This window comes from Muntiacus reevesi, chromosome 6, assembly GCF_963930625.1.
Source record: "Muntiacus reevesi chromosome 6, mMunRee1.1, whole genome shotgun sequence".
NCBI lineage: Eukaryota > Metazoa > Chordata > Mammalia > Artiodactyla > Cervidae > Muntiacus > Muntiacus reevesi.
Window position 1 is genome coordinate 83,533,129 of NC_089254.1, and position 20,669 is coordinate 83,553,797.

A 20,669-nucleotide genomic window follows, 5' to 3' on the forward strand; every position below is an offset into this window, starting at 1 on the left:
AATTTTTAGTTCTTTTACATGTTTTAAACATTAGCAGGGAAAATCCATTTTCTTCAAAGCAAGAGACTATAATGGTTCTTAAGATTTTATTTTATTCTGTCTGTGGTGGTCTCTTTAGAGTAATTGCTTTTTCAGCAATGGGAATAAGCGGATATCTATCGTAAGACCACATGTTCATGGGAAAAACGTTAAATTCTCATTATACAGTTACATAGCAGTATGCTAGTAATCCAATTCAACATTCTAGTTTCCTTCTAGAATCACAGAGCATTTAAATATGTCTTCTTGCTGGTAATTTTTACAAATACCAAATGTTAAATAATACACAGCTTAATTTCTTATCCTTGACTCAGACTGTCTTATTGTACCACAAAATGTGCCCTAACACTTCACATTGTGACAATCAAAATGATATAATACAATCTCAACTATAGAAGACTATAAAAGGCCAAAGTGCATATATTCCTTTTCATGAGGTAGGCCAGAACCAATCCTTTTACTGGAAGACATAAAGTCATAAAATATGTTATTAACTTTAAACACGAATGTACATTACTTTGATATAGTATGGAGCACTGTTAAAATAGCACTTCAACATACCCCTCAAAAGGAGATTTTATTTGATTCAATAGTTTTGAGCAAACTTTTGACTTATTTCCTCTGGCAGAAGTGGTTTTTACCTCTTCCTCTACCTGCCTTCTTTAAGAAAGGGAAAAAAAAGTAATGGTAAAATCTCACCATTCCATGAGAGGTTTTTTCCCACTTTGTGGCAGAACACTAAAAAATGTTCTTTCAAGAAATAACAAATTGAGAGGTGCAACTTGGAATTTATTTTTAAGTTTGTTGCTAGGGCATTGTCTGGTGCAGCATTTGGCACAGCTAGGAAGGCACACGGTAAAACAGCCACCTTCACATCTCTGTAGGTTCAGCAGTGATTTGGAAACATGAGACAAGTATTAGTCACTATACGATCTGTATCACACACAAGAGAAAATAATTTTATTAATGCAAACACAGGAGTCCTTCATCTTCAAACATTGAATTAAAAACTCCCTGCCCTTAAAGTCAAGAACTTGACTGTGAAGCTTACAATCTCTGACATGGAAATGTAGTGTAATGACACATTCTACATTTATTATTATTATTTTTTTTCAGTTACAGATGAAGCAACTTGCAAAACATTCCTAAATACGAAGGAAGAATATTTAAATGTAAATCATCATTATTCATTTTTATTCATCAAAGTGGCTTCATTCCACTCTCTCTGTGTTCATATCTTGCATCAAATATTAGAGAAACCAAAGCGTGTAGGAGAAAAAAGTGCTTTTCATGGTCATCGCTCTTTGTGATGAGAATGCTAAGGCACCAGTATATCTCCTTTAGGAGCTTTGTTGGGTCTAGTGGAACACCCCAGGCAGTATTAACTTTCCTTCTGCTTCCATGTTGTTTGGCTCTGGACTTCAGAGCACCCCCTCTTATTTCAAACACTTCTTTCCTCTGGGCCTGGAATGCCCCAGTTGAACGTTGTGTTAACAAAAGATTTAAACTACCACCAGATCTGAGACTCTTCTCTGTAAGAGGAAGCCCCCAAAAAAGTGCTACAGGACAATTTATTACATTATTTTATGCTGATAGACTCGGCTACTATCCTCATATAGACGAAAAAACGGGCAACACCATACACGGAGGAATTCCCCAGTTGGGAAACTTAAAAAATCATTTGGAGAAAGCGAAAAACGACATTGCCTATTACATACCAAATGACAGTGTGGGCTTGGCGGTCATTGACTGGGAAAACTGGAGGCCTACCTGGGCAAGAAACTGGAAACCTAAAGATGTTTACAAGGATGAGTCTGTTGAGTTGGTTCTGCAAAAAAATCTGCAACTCAATTTCCCAGAGGCTTCCAAGATCGCAAAAGTGGATTTTGAGACAGCAGGGAAGAGTTTCATGCAAGAGACTTTAAAATTGGGAAAACTACTTCGGCCAAATCACTTGTGGGGTTATTATCTTTTTCCTGATTGTTACAATCATAATTATAACCATCCTGCTTACAATGGAAGTTGCCCTGATATAGAAAAAAGGAGAAATGATGACCTCGACTGGTTGTGGAAGGAAAGCACTGCCCTTTTCCCTTCTGTTTATTTGAATATCAAGCTAAAATCTACTCCAAAAGCTGCCTTCTATGTTCGCAACCGTGTCCAGGAAGCCATTCGGTTGTCTAAAACAGCGAGTGTTGAAAGTCCACTTCCGGTTTTTGTATACGCCCGTCCAGTTTTTACTGATGGGTCTTCAACATACCTTTCTCAGGTAAGTAAATCAAGCAAGGTAAGAAGGCTATGGAATATTGTCCACAAATGGTGTTTAGTGGAATGGAACATCACTTTTGAAGGGAGTAAAATTTAGCTTTTGATCATCTTTAGGTAGTTCTGCATCCTTATATGAATGTAAAATAAGAATATATTTCATTTTTAATGTAATCATACAATATCTTAGCAACCATAGAGAACTGGGTAGTATAGACAATGTATTAATTCAGCTCCTTTTATGGGCCTACACTCTTGTCAATAAAAGTAATTAAAATAGTAGCAGAAAATTCATGTTTTTGTTATAGTAGGGCAGTGGTGGCATAAAAGATTGAAATGAATACTGGAGAAATACATAAGTATTGTTGGGTCAGCATTCTGGGCTTTGGCATTACTGTCCTATGTGTAACATTTGATTCTATTCCTCCCTGTTAACTCTCCCTATCACCTTTGCCAGGGTGACCTTGTGAATACGGTTGGTGAGATCGTTGCTCTAGGTGCCTCTGGGATTATAATGTGGGGCAGTCTCAATCTAAGCCTATCTATGGTAAGTTGAAATGATGAAAATAGATGTGGAAACAGAGGAAAACATTTCTACTTTGGATGGTTATGAGAATTGTTGTGGGATTGAGTAATAAACATGATCTTCTGCACAAAGTAGTTGGTGCTCAGTTAATAGTAGTTAAATCAAACTATCAATTGTATGGTTGTGTTGTAAGGCTCGTTTCCAGTGAGGAAACAGAAATTTGTTGAGATTCATTGAAATCCTCTAGACTACCTGGCTAAGAAGTAGTAAAAACAGGACCATAGTCTTGGTGTTTGGCGTTTTTTTTTTACTCTATTGTGCCGTGTTGCTTCTCCAAAGAAGAGCTCAACTAGTCAACATTCATTCACTCATTCTTTCATTCACCCAATTACTGTTTTATTAAGCACTTATTTATTTACTAAGTTAATGACCGTTTACTGTGGAGGGTTAGCAACTGGGATGGAGAGGTGTGGGCAGCTGGCAGTTAGTTTTTGAAAATGTTATTAGGTTGTTCAAAGCTTCCCTAAGAGAGAGGAAAAGGAACAGCTTATTTTCCACAGGTTGAATTTAATAGTGTCTATTTTAAGCAAAACTTGTTTTATTAGGAAGGAAGGTTTATTTTACTCTACATAGTATGAATTGTATTCATTTTTTCCTAATGCATTTTCCTTACTTCACAAAACCTTAAACCATTCCATCATGACCTACTCCTTTTCTCTCTTTCTCTTTTCTCTCTTTCCTTCTCCATATCAGGTCTTTTCCTTCACCTCTTCAGTATTCTTGACTCAAAGCATGAGTAGAGCTGTCACATGGACACTGCTGAGTTGGAGCTGAACTTTCCTTCTCTAATCAATGTGGAAATACTAGTAACCTAGGTGCCATGGAGTGTGTCTAACAAAGCTCTTGGTCCAGAGGTTTCATCCTAGGACTTATGAAAAACAGAATTTACACTCTAAGACCAAAAGAGATCTTTTGTATCTCGTCCTTCAGTATTTCTTCTTCATTTACAAAGGTATTTAGCTTTTTGAAATTCTTTTCAAGATTATCTGAGCCCTCCTACCTATTTGGTAGATTCTGTTATCTCTGATTTGATTACCAGTAAAGGGAAATAATATAGACTATAAGTTCAGAGAATGGTATATGTCCCTTTTGTAAAATCTTTTATATGTTTTGACATTGAAAAGAATTTCAATATTCCTAATTTTTATCAGTTGTTTTCTCAAATGTATAAACTAATTCTTAAATAATTTTCTGACATATAAAAGATTTTACAAAAGGGACATATACCATTCTCTGAACTTATAGTCTATATTATTTCCCTTTACTGGTAATCAAATCAGAGATAACAGAATCTACCAAATAGGTAGGAGGGCTCAGATAATCTTGAAAAGAATTTCAATATTCCTAATTTTTATCAGTTGTTTTCTCAAATGTATAAACTCTTTTCTCAAGGATCCCATTAGTTCTTTGATGGAACCATTTATAAATTCCCCATTTATAATTTTTTTTTTAATTGAGAACTTCACACTCTGATGAGGAATGAACCAGGCATTCTCCAATTAGTAGGGTGACATTAGCAGTATGACATGGCATAGAATTTAACTGTCACACTTTTTTTTTAATTGCACTTCAATCTTAGATTCACATTCTTCTACCATGACTCTCAAATCACCTTCAGTATTATTCACATAGAGACAGTCCTTCAACTTTAATATGAAGACTTCCTAGTTAATGACACTGATTTGAACTTGTTCCCTGTAGACCTTTCCCAATTTACAATCATTTTGATTGTTAATTCTATCATTACTTTGCCTTTTTCCTATGTCATCAATATTGTCATGGATTGCTTGTGTTTTCTCTAATCTACTGATAACTTAAAAAACTGGTAATTGCAAGTTTACTTGCAATGACTGGAATTGACTTAAAACAATGGTTATCAAATGTAGGCAAACCATTCCTTCCATTTCATCTTGCTAGACCCAACTGTGAGACAGAGTTAGCTTCTACTGGCTTTAGTTCATGAGACCTCATTGTTAAATATTCAGAAATTTTGTGAACTGTTAAAAATTAAGTTATAAAAACTTAGAATAAGTATGCAAAATGAAAAGTATGCTAAGTATGCTAAAAAACAAAATAAATACTAAAACCATATCAATTATTTACTTCATTTTCCAATTATCCATACTTTTATTTATATCTTATCATATCTGTATAAGTGGAAATGGTATAATGCAATGGTGTATTATATCCTACCATAATACTGTCCTATGTAATGATGATGTCATGTTGGTAGCTTAAAATTGGCCATGGTAGGAGTATTTATAGCATAGATTTTGACAACTACTATAGACTAGACTTTATGTCTTAGAGAAAGACTTTAAGCCTACAAAGACTGCACCTTGTGTAGGCTACTGATTCTCAAACATTCTCATCCTTTCACTCCTCTTCCTGCCTAGTTCTTGTCTCTGTAGACAACTCTAATGTCATCTGTGCTAAATCACTTCAGTGGTGTTCAACTCTTTGTGACCCTATGGACTGCAGTCCATCAGGCTCCACTGTCCATGGGATTCTCTAGGCAAGAATACTGGAGTGGGTTGTCATCTCCTTCTCCAGGGGATCTTCCCGATCCAGGGATTGAACCCTTGTCTCTTATATCTCTAGCATTTGCACATAGGTTCTTTACCACTAGCGCCATCTGGGCAGCTCAGATCAATGTCTTTTGATCTTGGTATAAATTCTCATATATCCTTGGCACTGGTGATACTGTGTTGAAGAATACTGACAAAGTCCCTGCCTTCATGAAGCTCATACAGTTGGAGGGACAAAAACAATTGTTCTTGTTGTTTAGTTGCTAAGTTGTATCTGACTCTTTTGAAACCCCATGGACTGTAGGCCACAGGATCCTCTGTCCATGGGATTTCCGAGGCAAGAATACTGGAGTGGGCTGCCATAGTCTACTCCAGGGGATCTTCTCTACCCAGGGACTGAACCCACGTCTCCTGCATTGGCAGGCAGATTCTTTACGACTGTGCTACCAGGTAAGCCCAACAGAGGCAACACAAAACAATAAAAATATTTTATGTGGCAAGTTCTATGCAGAAAATTAAAATAGAGAGATGTAAGAAAATGAACAGGAAAGGTGTCTAAGAAGGGTCTGGTCTAATGAAAACTGCAATCTGAATGACAAGATGGAGTCAGTGATGTTAAGAATGAGACAGAAGAGCATTCTGGGCAGAGGAAACAGTAAGTGCAGCTTGAAATGAACCTGCCATGCTTGTGAAACAACTAGTATGTCTAAGCTCAAGTGGGTGACGGTACAAGAGATGGGAGAGGTTACACCTCAGCAGGCTGTATACAAGGTGAATTATATTCTAAACGCCATTAGACGTTTAAGCTATTAATCATAAAGCTATTAGACGGTTAAGAAGAGGTTTTCTATTGCTGCCATAAAAAATACAACAAACAGTGGTTTAAACAGCAGAAAATTATTATCTTACAATTCAGTAGTGCAGAAGTCCAACATGGACCTTAATGCACTAAAATCAAGATGTCAGCAGGACTGCATTCCTTTCTATAGAAAGACCCTCATTTGCTCATTTGGGTTGTTGGCAGAATTCATTTTCTTGTGTTTGTAGCATCAAGCTCTGTATTTCCTGTCTGGCTATGGTTAAGGTGATTTCGTTTCTCATGAGGTCACCATATTCTTTAGCTTTTGGCTTTTTCCTCTACATTCAAAGCCAGCAATGCCGGGTTGAGTCTCCCTTACCTTTGTATTTGTCCTCTTTCTCCCAGCTCATTTTTAAAATCCAAATAGAAAAAGTTTCTACATTTTTAAGGACTCATGGTTAGATTGAGCCCATCAGATGGTTCAGGATACTCTCCCCATCTCCTCCCATCCAAGTACTAACTAGGCCCGACCCTGCTTAGCTTCCGAGATCAGATGAGATCGGGTACATTCAGAATGGTTTGGCTTTAGACTCTCCCTATCTCAAGATCCACAGCCTTAATCATATCTAGAGGGTCCCTTTTGCCATGTAAAGTAACACAGTCACAGGTTCCAAGGGACTGGAGCATAAACATCCTTGGAAGGATCTTATTCTGCCTACCATTGATGGCATCATCTCCAGAAGGTAACAAGAAATAGATTCAAGTGGAAGCTGCCAAGGTTCCTCAAACTGCCTGCCAACCTACCACAAACAAACACTTCCTTTGATCTTAATGAAGGATGAGCACAGCCAACTCACTCAATGGAACTGTTGATCATGAAAGCAAGCAACTACCTTCTATGTTTTGAATAGGATGGAGTCCTACTTTTAAGAAGTATCCATTTCAAGATGAATAATTTTAGTGATTCATCACTCATACTCTGCCAAATAAGTATATCTGCAAAACAGCTGTCATAGTTCAACCATACTTGAATTATATATAACATTTAATATATACTCGGTTGAACCTGATTAGGTATTTTGAGCTAGTGACTTTTTCTTCTTTTTTTTTAACTTAAATATTTAAAATTTTTTTTACAAGGTTGTGTTGGTTTCTGTCATACAACAATGCAAATCAGCCATAATTATGTATACATCCCTTCCCTCAGCCTTCCTCCCCTCCCCACATCCCATCCCTCCAGGTTTCCAGAGTGCCAGATCGGGCTCCTTGACCCACACAGCAACTTCTCACCACTTCTAGTGAGGTGGATGAACGTAGATCCTGTTACACAGATTGAAGAAAGTCAAAAAGAAAAAAACAAATACAGTATATTAATGCATATGTATGGAATCTAAAATGGTATTGATGAACCTCTTTGCAGGGAAGGAGTGAAGATGCAGATGTAGAGAATGAACTTGTGGACACAGTGGGGGAGGGAGAGAGTGGGATGGAGGGAGAAAGTAGCGCCAACGTACATACACTATCAGGTGTTACGATGGGATAGCTGGTGAGCTAGCAATTCAGAAACCACTCTTTCCAGCGCTTAACAGGGTCGGACAAATGTGCTACTTCTTATCTTTATTTGTACTTCATATTATCTATACATTGAGGTAAAAAATGATATGCTGGACCCTGTGCTTAGCCCTTTTATGCACACTGTATATCCTTTCATCTTCACGACTACCCTATGAAGTAGATTCTATAATTATCTTTAGATGACGAAGCATGGTCAAGTTAATTAATTTTCCCAAGGTCACCCAGAAAGGAAACCAAGACTTAGAAAGCTTAAGGGATTCCCAAGCTCACATAGCTAGCCACTGATGGAACTGCGACTCCTATCTGGGCAGATGGATTACAGACTACATGCTCTCATCCCTCCACCCTGACTCCACTCCACTGTACCATTCCACCCCTTCCATCCTTGTTAGTGTAGGAATTATTGAGGAAGACTAAGCCTAGGGTATATTAAACCTCAATTGGTCAATGATTTAGTGACATGAAATGGCATGTGAAACTTACTTACAGATGTCACACAAAAAAATAGCTGGAATGGTCTTGATAAAGCAAAAAAGATGAAGTACTTCCTACCTCTTATTGCTTTTTGGTGCTTCCTTTAAAATTGCTTTATGTGGTGAATTAATTCATATATGAACTAACTTACTTGGATCTTAATAATCTGATCTTATAATTTTACAGCAATCTTGCATAAACCTAGGCAATTACTTGAACACTACACTGAATCCTTACATAATCAACGTCACCCTAGCAGCCAAAATGTGCAGCCAAGTGCTTTGCCACGATGAAGGAGTGTGTACAAGGAAACACTGGGATTCAAGCGACTATCTTCACCTGAACCCAACGAATTTTGCTATTCAAACTGGGAAAGATGGAAAATACACAGTACCTGGGGAAGTCACACTTGAAGACCTGCAGAAGTTTTCTGATAAATTTTATTGCAGTTGTTATGCCAACATCCACTGTAAGAAGAGAGTTGATATAAAAAATGTTCGTAGTGTTAATGTATGTATGGCAGAAGACATTTGTGTAGAAGGCCCTGTGAAGTTACAACCCAGTGATCATTCCTCTAGCCAGAATGAGGCATCTGCTACCACTTCTGGCAGTACCTCACCCTCCACTACAACTGCCACAGTACCTCCATGTACTCCTGAGAAACAGTCCCCTGAGTGCCTCAAAGCCAAGTGTTTGGAAGTCATCTCCAACATCACCCAAAAGGGGTGTCAAAGTGTTAAACGGAAGAACACTCCCGGTCAGTCACGTATTCAAAATCTTAAAAATCAAACAACCTATTAAAATCAAATTCAGTACTTATTAAGTTTCCTGTCTACATGCTTTGTGCTTTTATATTTTGTACATTTTTATATTTAATATTTCATTAGATGACTTTTTTTTAGGCAAGTAATGACACCTATACTAAGTTTTACATTTGAAATGTGAATCAAAACTCATTGTGAAGATAGTATTATAACTTTTTGAGCAAAGATTGTTTTTTTATGATCAAATTGAACTTGAAGTTATTATTAATTGATAAAGAATTGTGACCAGTGCCTTTAATTTTCAAACTCATAGTCAGGGCAGTGTTAACAAATCCACTGATACCACATTTTGCTTTCGAAATTCAAAGTAGACACTTGATAAAGAAGATAGATAGAATTTGCTTTGTAAGATATCCAATTTTGTATTTTCTAATTGCCATGTGAAAGTTGCTCAGTTGTGCCTGACTGTGAGACCCTACATAACTATACAGCCCATGGAATTCTCCAGGCCAGAATACTGGAGTGGGTAGCCTTTCCCTTCTCCAGGGGTCTTCCCAACCCAGGGATTGAACCCAGGTCTCCCGCTTTGCTGGTGGATTCTTTACCAGCTGAGCCACCAGGGAAGCCCAACTGCCATGAACGTATTGCAAATATTTCACATACTGTGAATATATATATACTAGGAGGTACCTGTTATATTCTTGATTCTACCTAAGACTGATTACAAGGCCTAGAATACTTAGAGGCCTAGTTTTCTTCTGAGAAAAGTAAAGATGTGAATAACACCAATTTACTACAAATAAATGTCTTTACAAGTAGTTTGTAATATGTAATAAAAGTGTCAAGAAAATATTAATTCCAATACCTTAGCTTTTAAAATGTAATATCCTAAGTGTACTAGTCTATCTGAAACATGGAATCATGTTTTTATTTCACCTTGATAATGTGTTCAAGTTGTTTTATAAAAAGATAATCTTTAAAAAGTGATTACCCTGTCAACTTTTGTACATGGTTTAATATGTCTTTAGAATTCTTATATAAATTATTCTAATTTTCTTTTCATCCTTGATTGTCAACTTTGACAATCTTGTATATCTAAAATGTCTTATTTCATTTAAGCATCTGCAGCTTTCATAGAGCATTTATTGAATATTTATTCTCTGCCAGGCATAATATTAAGAGTCCCAGATTCAAGGTGAAATAGTATGCTTCCTGTCATCAATGAGATTGCTGTATATTTGAAGATAGACACTGAAAGTGGAAAATTACAACACAATGTGTGGGAAGTGCTATGATATAGTTCAGTATGCTCTGGCATACAAACAAGAATCTGAGGGTGTCAGAGAAGGATTTCAGAGACATCACGAAAGATATGATGTGTCCTTTGTGTTGTAGGTTGAACAGCAGTTAGCTCATGTGAAGACATGAGAAAAATGGAATTTCAGTAGAACAGAATACTGAATATGGTTATTACAATGGTATTCAGTAGATGTAGATGGTAGTCACCTGGTGAGGGCTGCTGTGAACACACTAAGATGTCTGGACTGTAAAGACCACACACAACTTCTTGACCTAACTCATTTTTTTCCCCATGCACATATATCACAGCATGACATATTTCTCTACTTTTACTTCCCATCACCTTCCTATAAGGGAAATATCTTGCTGCTGTAATCCACAGCGTAGTGAATAGCATCTGAAACTTAGTCATCACTGTTTCGTCGCTAAGTCATGGTGGACTCTTTTGTGACCTCATCGACTGTAGCCCACCAGGCTCCTCTGTCTGTGGGATTTCCCAGGCAAGAATATTGGAGTGGGTTGCCATTTCCTTCTCCAGGGCTTAGTAGATGCCCACTAAATATTTGCTGAACAAATCAAAGCCAATGGGGAGCCACTAAAGAATTTTAAGTGTGGGAGTTGTCATGGCCACTTGAATCCTCTTGAACTGATGCTGCCCTTTTCCTTCGTTCTGTCCTTCAGTTTTTGCTCCAATTACAATTCTACTGTGAAAGCCATGTTTTCACAAGTAAGCCACAAAAGAGAAAATCTGATAATGCTCTGGAAAGTATGCTATGTAAGGACTAGGTTCCTTAGAATACATAAATGGTTGTCAGGTGATAGAATGGAGACAGCAAGATGAATAGAAAAAGGTACGAATTTTGGAGATGGACAGTTACAGGGGAAAATCCCAACGTTCAACACTGACTAGCTATATGAACCTGATGTTAACTTGGATCAGTTCCTATTTTGTTGTTGTTCAGTTGTTCAGTCATGTCCAACTCTTTGAGACCCAATGGACTGCAGAACGCCAGGCTTCTCTGTCCTTCACTATTTCCCAAGTTTGCTCAAACTCATGTTCATTGAGTCAGTGATGCCATCCTACCATCTCATCCTCTGTTGTCCCTTTCTCCTCCTGCCTTTAATCTTTCCAAGCATCATGGTCTTTTCCAATGAGTCGGTCCTTTGCATCAAGTGGCCAAAATATTGGAGCTTTAGCTTCATCATCAGTCCTTCCATTGAATATTCAGGATCGATTTCCTTTAGGATTGACTGGTTTGATCTCCTTGCTGTCCAAGTAATTCTCAAGAGTCTTCTCCAATAACACAGTTCGAAAGCATAAATTCCTCCATGCTTAGCCTTCTTTATGGTCCCAACTCTCACATCTATACATAACTACTGGAAAAACCATAGTTTCAACTATACAGACCTTTCTTGGCAAAGTGATGTCTCTGCTTTTTAATATGCTGCCTAGATTTTAATGGCAATAATTATACCTTTTAGGGGTTCTTGAGATTATTGAACGGCACATGAAAAGCATTTGGCCTTACAAATAACACAGTGAATGTCGGTGGGAGGGGTGGATATGTTTTCAATGGGTATGGAAGATGCTTATATTACATTGTTGGGGGAATGTCAAAACAGTAGACTTCCATCATGGCAGACTTTGCCATGAACCCCATGAGAAAAGAGGCCATTAAACAGAGCAAGAGACTTAGCAGGAATATTCTGTATAACTTTGTATATGGTTAGGTTCACAGAGGCAAAGTTGTATTTCCATTTAGATCCAGGATTTTTGCAGGGATCATCCTTGTATTTGAGGTACAAAGAGACTAGTAGAATAGTACCCCTGCTTTTCATCAACTTGCACAATGATAGGGATGCTAGGTGTGTAAACAGAATTTGTCCATACAATGTGGCATAATTCTGAAGCATAAAAAAAAGTGCTATGAGAAGAGATTCATCTAATTAACAGAGTACAAAGGAATTGTGTAATTTCATTTCAAAAGATAGGGAATTAATTTGTTAGATGTAGACGGCATCTCTGAACTTTCAACTATCATACAAAATCTGTCTCCTTTCCAGCAGAGGGCTCGGTTCCAAAGTTAGTAGAGAGAATATATGCTTTTATTTCTGCAAGTGAATTTGAAAGGAGAATAATACATAGTAGACCTCTGGATTTACTGCATAGAAAAAATTCAATATTGTGGGAAGTAAACAGACATTCACTAATGCAATGAATTAAGGGTATTAAGCAGTAATGAGATGTACTGTTAAAAACCTCTAAGCAGTGAACTTTGGATAAACATACTCATTTAGGAAAATTAGTTGTTGGATTATGCTAACCCAAAAATGACTAACAGGAAAATGATACCCCACAGGAGTAGATATGATAAAAGGAAGAGTAGAAGGCTACGAAACAAGAAGTATTTTCAAAATTCTGAGCTTTATTTGGTAATGTAGAGACAATAAAAGGAATTTATCAATTTTTAAAAATAAATTGGCTGCTGGCAAATTTATTGATCTTTAAAGAGGAAAGCTACCCACTCCAGTATTCTGGCCTGGAGAATTCCATGGGCTGTGTAGTCCATGGGGTCACAAAGAGTCTGACATGACTGAGTGACTTTCACTTTTCACTTTAGAAGGTGCATAACTGACCACCGAGGAGGAGGACAGTTAGGCACATACTATTATTTTGTGACTAGATATTTGAGGATGGTGGGGACATTTACTTACCATGTATCTTCACACGGCACTGCTCTAGGGATTTCTGACCTGTATTCTCTCCACCCCACTCCCAGATAAGCTTAGTGGAGGCACAACCACGGGGTGAGATCTGTGACACAGCACAATTCCTGGCACAGAATAGGTGCTCAATAAAAAGATCAAAAATGTTGCAATGGTTACTGAATATAATTACTATGGATTGAGAGACAATTTGATATGTTTCTAATTTAGTTGGTTAGCTACCATGTGATGAATGCATTTTTTTCTTTGCTAGAAAGGAATTTATTTTGAAACATTTAAAATTATTTTTTACTTCATTTAAAAATAGTTTTTTGACTTTGGAAATGCTCTTCACCACTCTCCTCTTTCTTTTTTTTTTTTTTTTTTTATTATTATTATTATTATTTTTTTTAATTTTATTTTATTAGTTGGAGGCCAATTATTTCACAACATTTCAGTGGGTTTTGTCATACATTGACACTCTCCTCTTTCTTTGGGCTCGTGCTGAAAATTATCTCACTCCTAAATTCCTGTTTAATAAAAACAGATTAATAATTATATTTTTATTTTCTGCATACTTGGATGTTCTAACATCTTAAAACACCTTTCTTGCAGGGAAGGGACTGCTTCTTCCAAAGCTAGTCAATCCTGACACGTAGCAAAAAACATGCTATTTGATATGAAAACTAACGGATCCAGAGTCCTACCTCCTCTATGCAGCCTGCACAGAAAAGTGAAAGTGAAAGTTGCTCAGTCCTGTCCAACTCTTCGTGACCCCATGCATTATACAGTCCATGGAATTCTCCAGGCCAGAATACTGGAGTGGGAAGCCTTTCCCTTCTCCAGGGGCTCTTCCTGACCCAGGAATTGAACCAGGGTCTCCTGCAATGCAGGCAGATTCTTTACCAACTGATCTATCAGAGAAGCCCCAGGAGGCAATACTCCTCTGCCTTCATTATCCCAGGACCAGGTACCAGGCAACTAGAGAACACCTCAATAGCCCTGATGAGGTTCAGAATATACTTCCCTAAATATGTCACTTTGGCATACTGAAAATTTTAAGCTGAAGGAGTTTTGAGAAAACAGTAGGAGCAGGAAGATCACTTTAAGAACGTCCCCACCTCACCATTTCTCCCCAAAACAGACACTAGAATCCTCATGTGAAAGTTGTCCCCTGTGGACCTGGAGGAAAGCAGCAGCTTTTTTATTGAATTAAAAAGGGATGCCAAGAAGACCCTAATCAACAGCCCTTGCTGTTACCCCAGTTTCCTACAATTACCTCATACTCCTTAACCTATATTTCTCTCCCACTGCCCTTCTTAATGCAGCCTAGAATAAAAATACACAGGTTTAACTTTCTTGGGGCCTTCATATTTTAATGAAGGCTCTGATGTCCTATAAAACTTATATTAAATAAACCTGTATGCTTTTCTCCTGGTAATCTGCCTTTGTCAGTTTAATTTCCAGACCCAACCAAGGACCGTAAGAGGGTCAAATAGAATGTTTTCCTCCCTGCAGCCCAAAGCCAGCTGAAATTATTCAAATTAGCCTGTACTCAACTGTTCACCCTGGTGTAAGTTCTCCCCTGCTCCTGCTTCTGTGTTTGTCCATGTTTCTCATGTGGTCCTCTGTGTAGCCACTCACTCATCTTTATAAATGAAGACTCACAGAACAAACGGGAAAGCAAAAATTCTTTTTCCTTTGTTATTATTTTGTTCCTCTGTAATACGTTCATAAGCCTACTTGGTAGCTGAAATGAACAATATGCCCATTTTAAGGTGTGCTTTGTATACTAATTGGGTCCCAAAGGAGCATCTCTCATGGAGAACTCAATTTGGAAAGACCTTTTTGAATTACTATACCTGGTGAATGGCAGTTTCCTTTGAACCTGACAAACAGTGCAATCTCAATCCTGGGTTTAGGGCTGATATGTCAGGGCTCAGTAGTTTGCCCATCAGCTGCCCCAGCTTAGAGGACTAAGACTCACATGATCTGTTTCACAAGCAAAACTGTTAGGATTGTGTCAACCCAGTCATCCTGCACAAGATACTGACATTTTGATGACACTGAAATTTCATATGGAATGGTTAAACTTTGGAAATTGACAACCTATCGACAAAACCCATCAATAAAATTCAGTATTTTCTTTTCTCCTCTGCTTGCAGTCAGATGGTGAGGGAAGAAAGGAGGCATGGGAGAGTGGGTGGGAGAAAGGAAAATAAAAGGAGAGAGGAGACAAGGAAAAAGAAATAGAATGCTTCTTATTCCACTGGGGACTTAATTTGCACAGGGTTGAAAAGAACTTCAGATGTAGCCACAGTTAGCCTTCAATTCCCTATAAAATAGAAGAGTGCTTGTACTCGAATGCCCTACCTGGGCTCATCTGCACAAATGTCACTGCCACCTCCTTCTACTTGGGCCTCAGATTTCTTTTAAGAAGCAAACACTAAGGCACACAGCCTTAGTGGCACTGTTTGGTATGTGCCAAATCCACAGGGGGCTACAGACTTGCTGGTTGTGGTACAAAGTCACTAACATCTTAAAAGTAAACTATCTGAGGCATTCTATTTCCTGTGAGGAAAAAAGAACATGTTCTATTTGTTACAGACTTTTTCTCTTTATGTCTAAACTTTGATGGAGTTGCAAAAGCAATCAAGATGATTCAGAGTGTTACTGTACATTTTTAAACTCCAATAAATTTTTATACATGTGTCAACATGTATAGCCTTTTATATTGTTTTGGTTTAAAATCTTTTTTTATTCTTTTAAAGTTATTACTGCTCACAGTAGAATAATATAATATTACACAGTGGAAAATCAAAAGTCCTTGTTCCTCTTCCCTCTACCAGTGATAACTTCTGGTTATGGTTTCTTGTATGTAATTCCAGAAATTCCCTAGGAATAAGGAAGTGAATTTGTATGTTTGTTTCTAAAAGATAAAATGAGGCAAATGAACAATTTTAAGAGTTTATCTGAGCAAAAATCAAAGAAAATTCAGTACCACCAAACCAGAAGTGGTTAGGGGTACTCTGAGGTCAGGCGCCAGGGGTGAGACTTATACAGAGAAAGTGCAGAAACAAAGAAAGGAAATCAAGGTGGCTCAGCTGGTAAAAAATCTGTCTGTAATGTGGGACACCTGGGTTCAGTTCCTGGGTTGGGAAGATCCCCTGGAGAAGGGAATGGTTATCCACTCCAGAATTCTGGCTTGGTAAATTCCATGGATTATCCATGGGGTTGCAAAGAGTTTTAACTTCTAGTGGGCTATTTGTGAATAGTGTACTTGGCGTCTTGATTTCACAACATTGAGGCACTTAAATGACAAAAATTCATTCTCTAACTCTCTTGTATTCTTCCGTGCCTGTCATTTTTTTCTAAACCAGTAAACATTATAGGCAAACACAAAGCAATTAGTATACCTGTGCCTAAATGTAACATCCTTTCTGCCTAAAGTTATTGTGTCTGGTATGTAACACATGGGCTTCACGTTGCATTAGTGGTAAAGAACCTGCCTGTCAATGTGTGAGACCTAAGAGAAACAGATTTGACCCCTGGTTCAGGCAGATCCCCTGGAGGAGGGCTTGGCAACCCACTGCAGTATTCTTGCCCAGAGAATCCCATGGACAGAGGAGCCTGGTGGGCTACAGTCCATAGGGTCGCACAGGACTGAAGCAACTTAGCATGTTCACTCACTGTTGACATTTCCCTTGATGGTTCCCTGGGGCCAGTGGCACAGACTCTGCAGTGTTAACCAGTTAAGTGGGGAGAAAGGGACCTGAACAGTGTTTCAACAGTCTCAACCACAGCTCAACTCGGCCACCCCAGTAGGATGCAGGCTGACATCTTACTGGATGTGCCCACAGAACACAACCTCCCCACCCCCAGAAGCGCCAGCAGCCAATGTAATGAATGCTTTCATCAACAACACATTCCCCTTCCCACAGCAGAGCTGCTGGCTCCAACCGGCCATCTGGAGTTGGAACAGACCGCATAGCACCGACCTAAGACCCATTCTCAGATCCCAAAAAGCCAAGAACTGCTGGAGATCGCGGTTCCCCTGAGCTGGGTTCTGGGAGAGCAGCATCTACCACCAATGCAAACAAACAAAGAACAACAAAAAGAATAGAGAGAAGAGAGAAATCAGGCCTGGGCGAGACTGCTGTTGAAATAAACCTCGTTTCTCTGCAGTGGGGAGCAGTAGCATTTCCTGCCCCCTGTTCTGAACCAAGGCACTGGACTCCATTCCCTCCGGAGATCTTAAAGTGAGATTAAAAAACCAAGTTAGGGTCCGATTCATTCATATTTGGGTTTCAGTGCCCGATATAACCACTCCTGAAACCTCTGGCATTGTGAAGATCACAACACTACACGTGCTCAGTCCATTCCAGCAACTCCACGGACTGCAGCCCGCCAGGCGCCTCTGTCCATGAGACTCTTCCTCTAAAAAGACTGGAGTGGGTTCTTTTCCACTCAGGTATCCAACCCCTTCCCCACCTCCTAGGTCTTCTGCATTGGTAGATTGGCAGGCGCCGCCTGGGAAGCCCAGGTGAAGGAAGGTGTCCCCTACATCGGGGTCGTAGGAGGAGAAGCGAGGGCCAGTCCAGGAGCCCAGTTACTACGATCAAGCAGCTCCTGCAAGAAGATTCCCGCGAAGCCTGACTATATAAAGTCTGAACCAGCAGCAGAGGCACGGGCTCCAGGACAGGCCTGCGGACCTGACACTTCCCTGCTCCCCGGGCAGGTCCGGGAGGCGGCCTCCGGCCCGCACCGAGGGAGCCGGGTCGGAGAGAGGCCTGGCCGGCAGTCCGACCCTCCCCGCGTCGCTCCCGCCTCCTTCCCCACTCCCACTTCCCGGCGCTCCCTCCCAGGCCCCGGAGGCTAAGGTTGGGGGCGGCGATGCGGGTCTCGGCCACTGACCACACATTTCTTGCCGAGGAAGGTGAAGAGGGGCTCGTTCTCCTGCGGGATGAGTTGCAGCGACCCCACGTTGGTGATCGTCCGCGGCGGCGGCAGCGGCTGCTGCTGCTGGCCGCAGCTCATGTTTCGCCGGCGGGGTAGGGAGGCCAGCGCCGTCTCCTCCTGTGAGTGGGATAAACTCCCAACTCCTCCAATCCTCCTTTGACAGCAGCTGCGCGGGCAGCCGCACAATCCAGCCCCGCAGAGGGGACGCCATACAATCCAACCAGGCGGGGGCTGATGAGACCACCAGACGCAAGACCTGGGGAAGACACGCCCCCGCCAACGTCGAGGCTGGCGGCGCCCGAGGCCACGCCCCTTCCGGCCGAGACGAGGGCTGCGCTGTCCGAGGCGGAGCTGCGGGTTGGTGTCCGCTCTCGGGTCTTAGGCTCTTTCCCCCGGTGTTCTCCGTTAGCAGATCCCGGGAGAGAGGAGGTCTCCGCGGCCAAGCTGCCCGCCTCTCTTCTGCGACGCACATCTTTGCGGTGTGTCAGTGCAGATTCTGTTCTCCCTTCCTGAAATAGCTCTTCTTTCTGAGGCGTGACAGCGGGACATTTGCACCTCGTATCAGAAAAGACGCTGGAGACGAAGATGGGAGAACGGACGCGCTCCTCCGAGCTCTTTGCCGATTTCTTTAGCAGTTGCCCGCGGTTTCTCAAATCTTGTCCAAGCTTTTGGGAATGGACGAACAGGCCTCTCCCAGGATTGTGAAAGAGTTTTTGCTGATGGGTGTTTGAAAAAAGCAACGTACATAGAAAAGGTTTCTACCGCCTGCTGGTGTGTCGCATAGGATAAATGTAATATTGCAATTCAGGCTTGTGTCTCTGAGAGAACTCCACACATCTCGCACCTCCAGTTCTGTGAATTGAAAAATATTCCTCTCCCCCACCTTCTCGCCTTTTCTTTCTCTCAGACCCCAAAGGACTTGTTTTCTTTTTATCGAAAATGAATGTACCCATTTAGGGATGTCACTCAGGAAAAAGACATCATCCGATCTAATCCTTACACTAAATTTCGGGAGGTTTTTGTTTGTTTGTTTGTTTTAGTTTGTATGCCTCAAAATATTGAAAACTGCCTAGGATAAATACTAGACAACTGCCTTAAAATGAAGTTTTGGAGTATGGAAATGATCTATAATAACCACAGCTGCGAATTATATCTCCGCTTTAAACAAATTAAAGTTTGTTGCATAAATTTTATTATGCTTGACGATTATTTCATTTCAATAAATAAAAAAGTTCCCTATATTAAACTTAAGACATCTATGCCGAATAAAATTTGGTAGAACGATTTGATTTTAACATTTCTGAAAGCTTACAGTATAAATTATGAATGTACTAAACAGATTGCTAAACCACTCTAAAAATATGAGGCTTTCTTCATAGCTCAGTTGGTAAAGAATCCGCCTGCAGTGCAGGAGACCTTGGTTGGATTCCTGGGTCCAGAAGATCCCCTGGAGACGAGATAGGCTATCCACTCCAGTATTCCTGGGCTTCACTTGTGGCTCAGCTGGTAAAGAATCCACCTGCAATGTCGGAGATCCACCTGCAATATGGGAGACCTGGGTTCAATCCCTGGGTTGGGAAGATCCCCTGGAGAAGGGAAAAGCTACCCACTCCAGGATTCTGGCCTGGAGAATACCATGGACTGTATAGTCCATAGGGTCTCAAAGAGTGGGACATGACTGAGGACTTTCACTTTCACTTTCTTTAAAAATATAGTTAAAAATCTGGAGTTCCCTGGTGGCCTACTGGTTAGGATTCTGATTTTCACTGCCTAGGCCTGGGTTCAGTACCTGGTGGGGGAACTGAGATCCCACACAGCCTGGAGGCCTGGCCACAAGCAAAAAGAAATGTTACAAAAAATTAAAGCTGCTCATAATGAAATTAGCTAAGTAGTAATAAATCTACAAAAGAAAATGAGATCATATAGTCCTAGGAATTTTCACATGAAATTTGGGTTAAACTTCTTTAATAATGTTAGGTTAAAAAGTGATTTTTAAAAAGCAAGCAAGCTTTTAATAAAATAATCAGATTTAGAAGGGAAATATTAGAAATACAAACCAAGAATTGACCCTGAATTTCAGAACTAAGATAGAAGCTGAATCAGTTTGCCTCTAGTATCAAAAGTGAGGTTCCTATGAATTAAAGCCACATTGAGAGTGGAAAGCATTATAAATTCCTGAGAAGTAGAGATTAGATCCTTAATAGTTTCAAACCTGTGAACCAGGATAGTGACAAAAATATAGGTTTCAGATAGTCCTAAATTGGAGTTCTGGTTTTTCCACTTGAACCTTATGGGTTTGGCTAAGTTGCTTTTCTAAGTTTGTTTCCTTATCCATAAAATGAAAATAATTTTTATTTAATAAAGAAATAGAGATCATTAATCCTACTTGAAAGTTATAAAATTCACCAAGGTTGCATGTGTAAAATACCAGTGCAGAGTTGTTACTCAAATACTATTTGTTTTGTCATTGACCATAATTCCCTGTGGTTTGCTCTGCCTTCGACTTAGCTAAGGGAACAAGCTGTTGCACTGAAGTGTTATTTTTACCTTGTTGCATCTAAGCCTGCTAGTTTGAAACTGTCCTTCACTTTTGGCATCCTATGTAATTCTTCAAGTTCTTCCCTCATAGCTCAGTCAGTAAAGAATCTGCATTGTAATTCTTCAAATATATAGTG

The 20,669-nt window shown here is 39.8% G+C and overlaps 2 protein-coding genes and 1 long non-coding RNA gene across 4 annotated transcripts in view; 1 reads left to right on the forward strand and 2 right to left on the reverse strand.

Annotated features, from left to right (window-relative positions):
• Positions 1 to 19,122, reverse strand: part of LOC136170803 (uncharacterized) — a 30,783-nt gene extending 11,661 nt beyond the window's left edge. Inside the window, exon 1 of the mRNA XM_065939291.1 lies at positions 17,950 to 19,122. Within this exon, the coding sequence (XP_065795363.1) occupies positions 17,950 to 18,466 (517 nt within the window). The 5' untranslated portion in view covers positions 18,467 to 19,122. The remainder of the gene's footprint in view (positions 1 to 17,949) is intronic.
• LOC136171112 (uncharacterized) overlaps positions 1 to 20,669 on the reverse strand; it is a 1,397,893-nt gene that overhangs the window by 449,136 nt on the left and 928,088 nt on the right. The gene's annotated exons all lie outside the window — the stretch shown is intronic.
• SPAM1 (sperm adhesion molecule 1) lies at positions 552 to 9,067 on the forward strand. The gene is made up of 3 exons (XM_065938988.1): positions 552 to 2,308; positions 2,762 to 2,851; positions 8,453 to 9,067. Exons 1-3 carry the CDS (start codon positions 1,349 to 1,351, stop codon positions 9,065 to 9,067), a joined length of 1,665 nt encoding a protein of 554 aa, XP_065795060.1. The 5' UTR covers positions 552 to 1,348.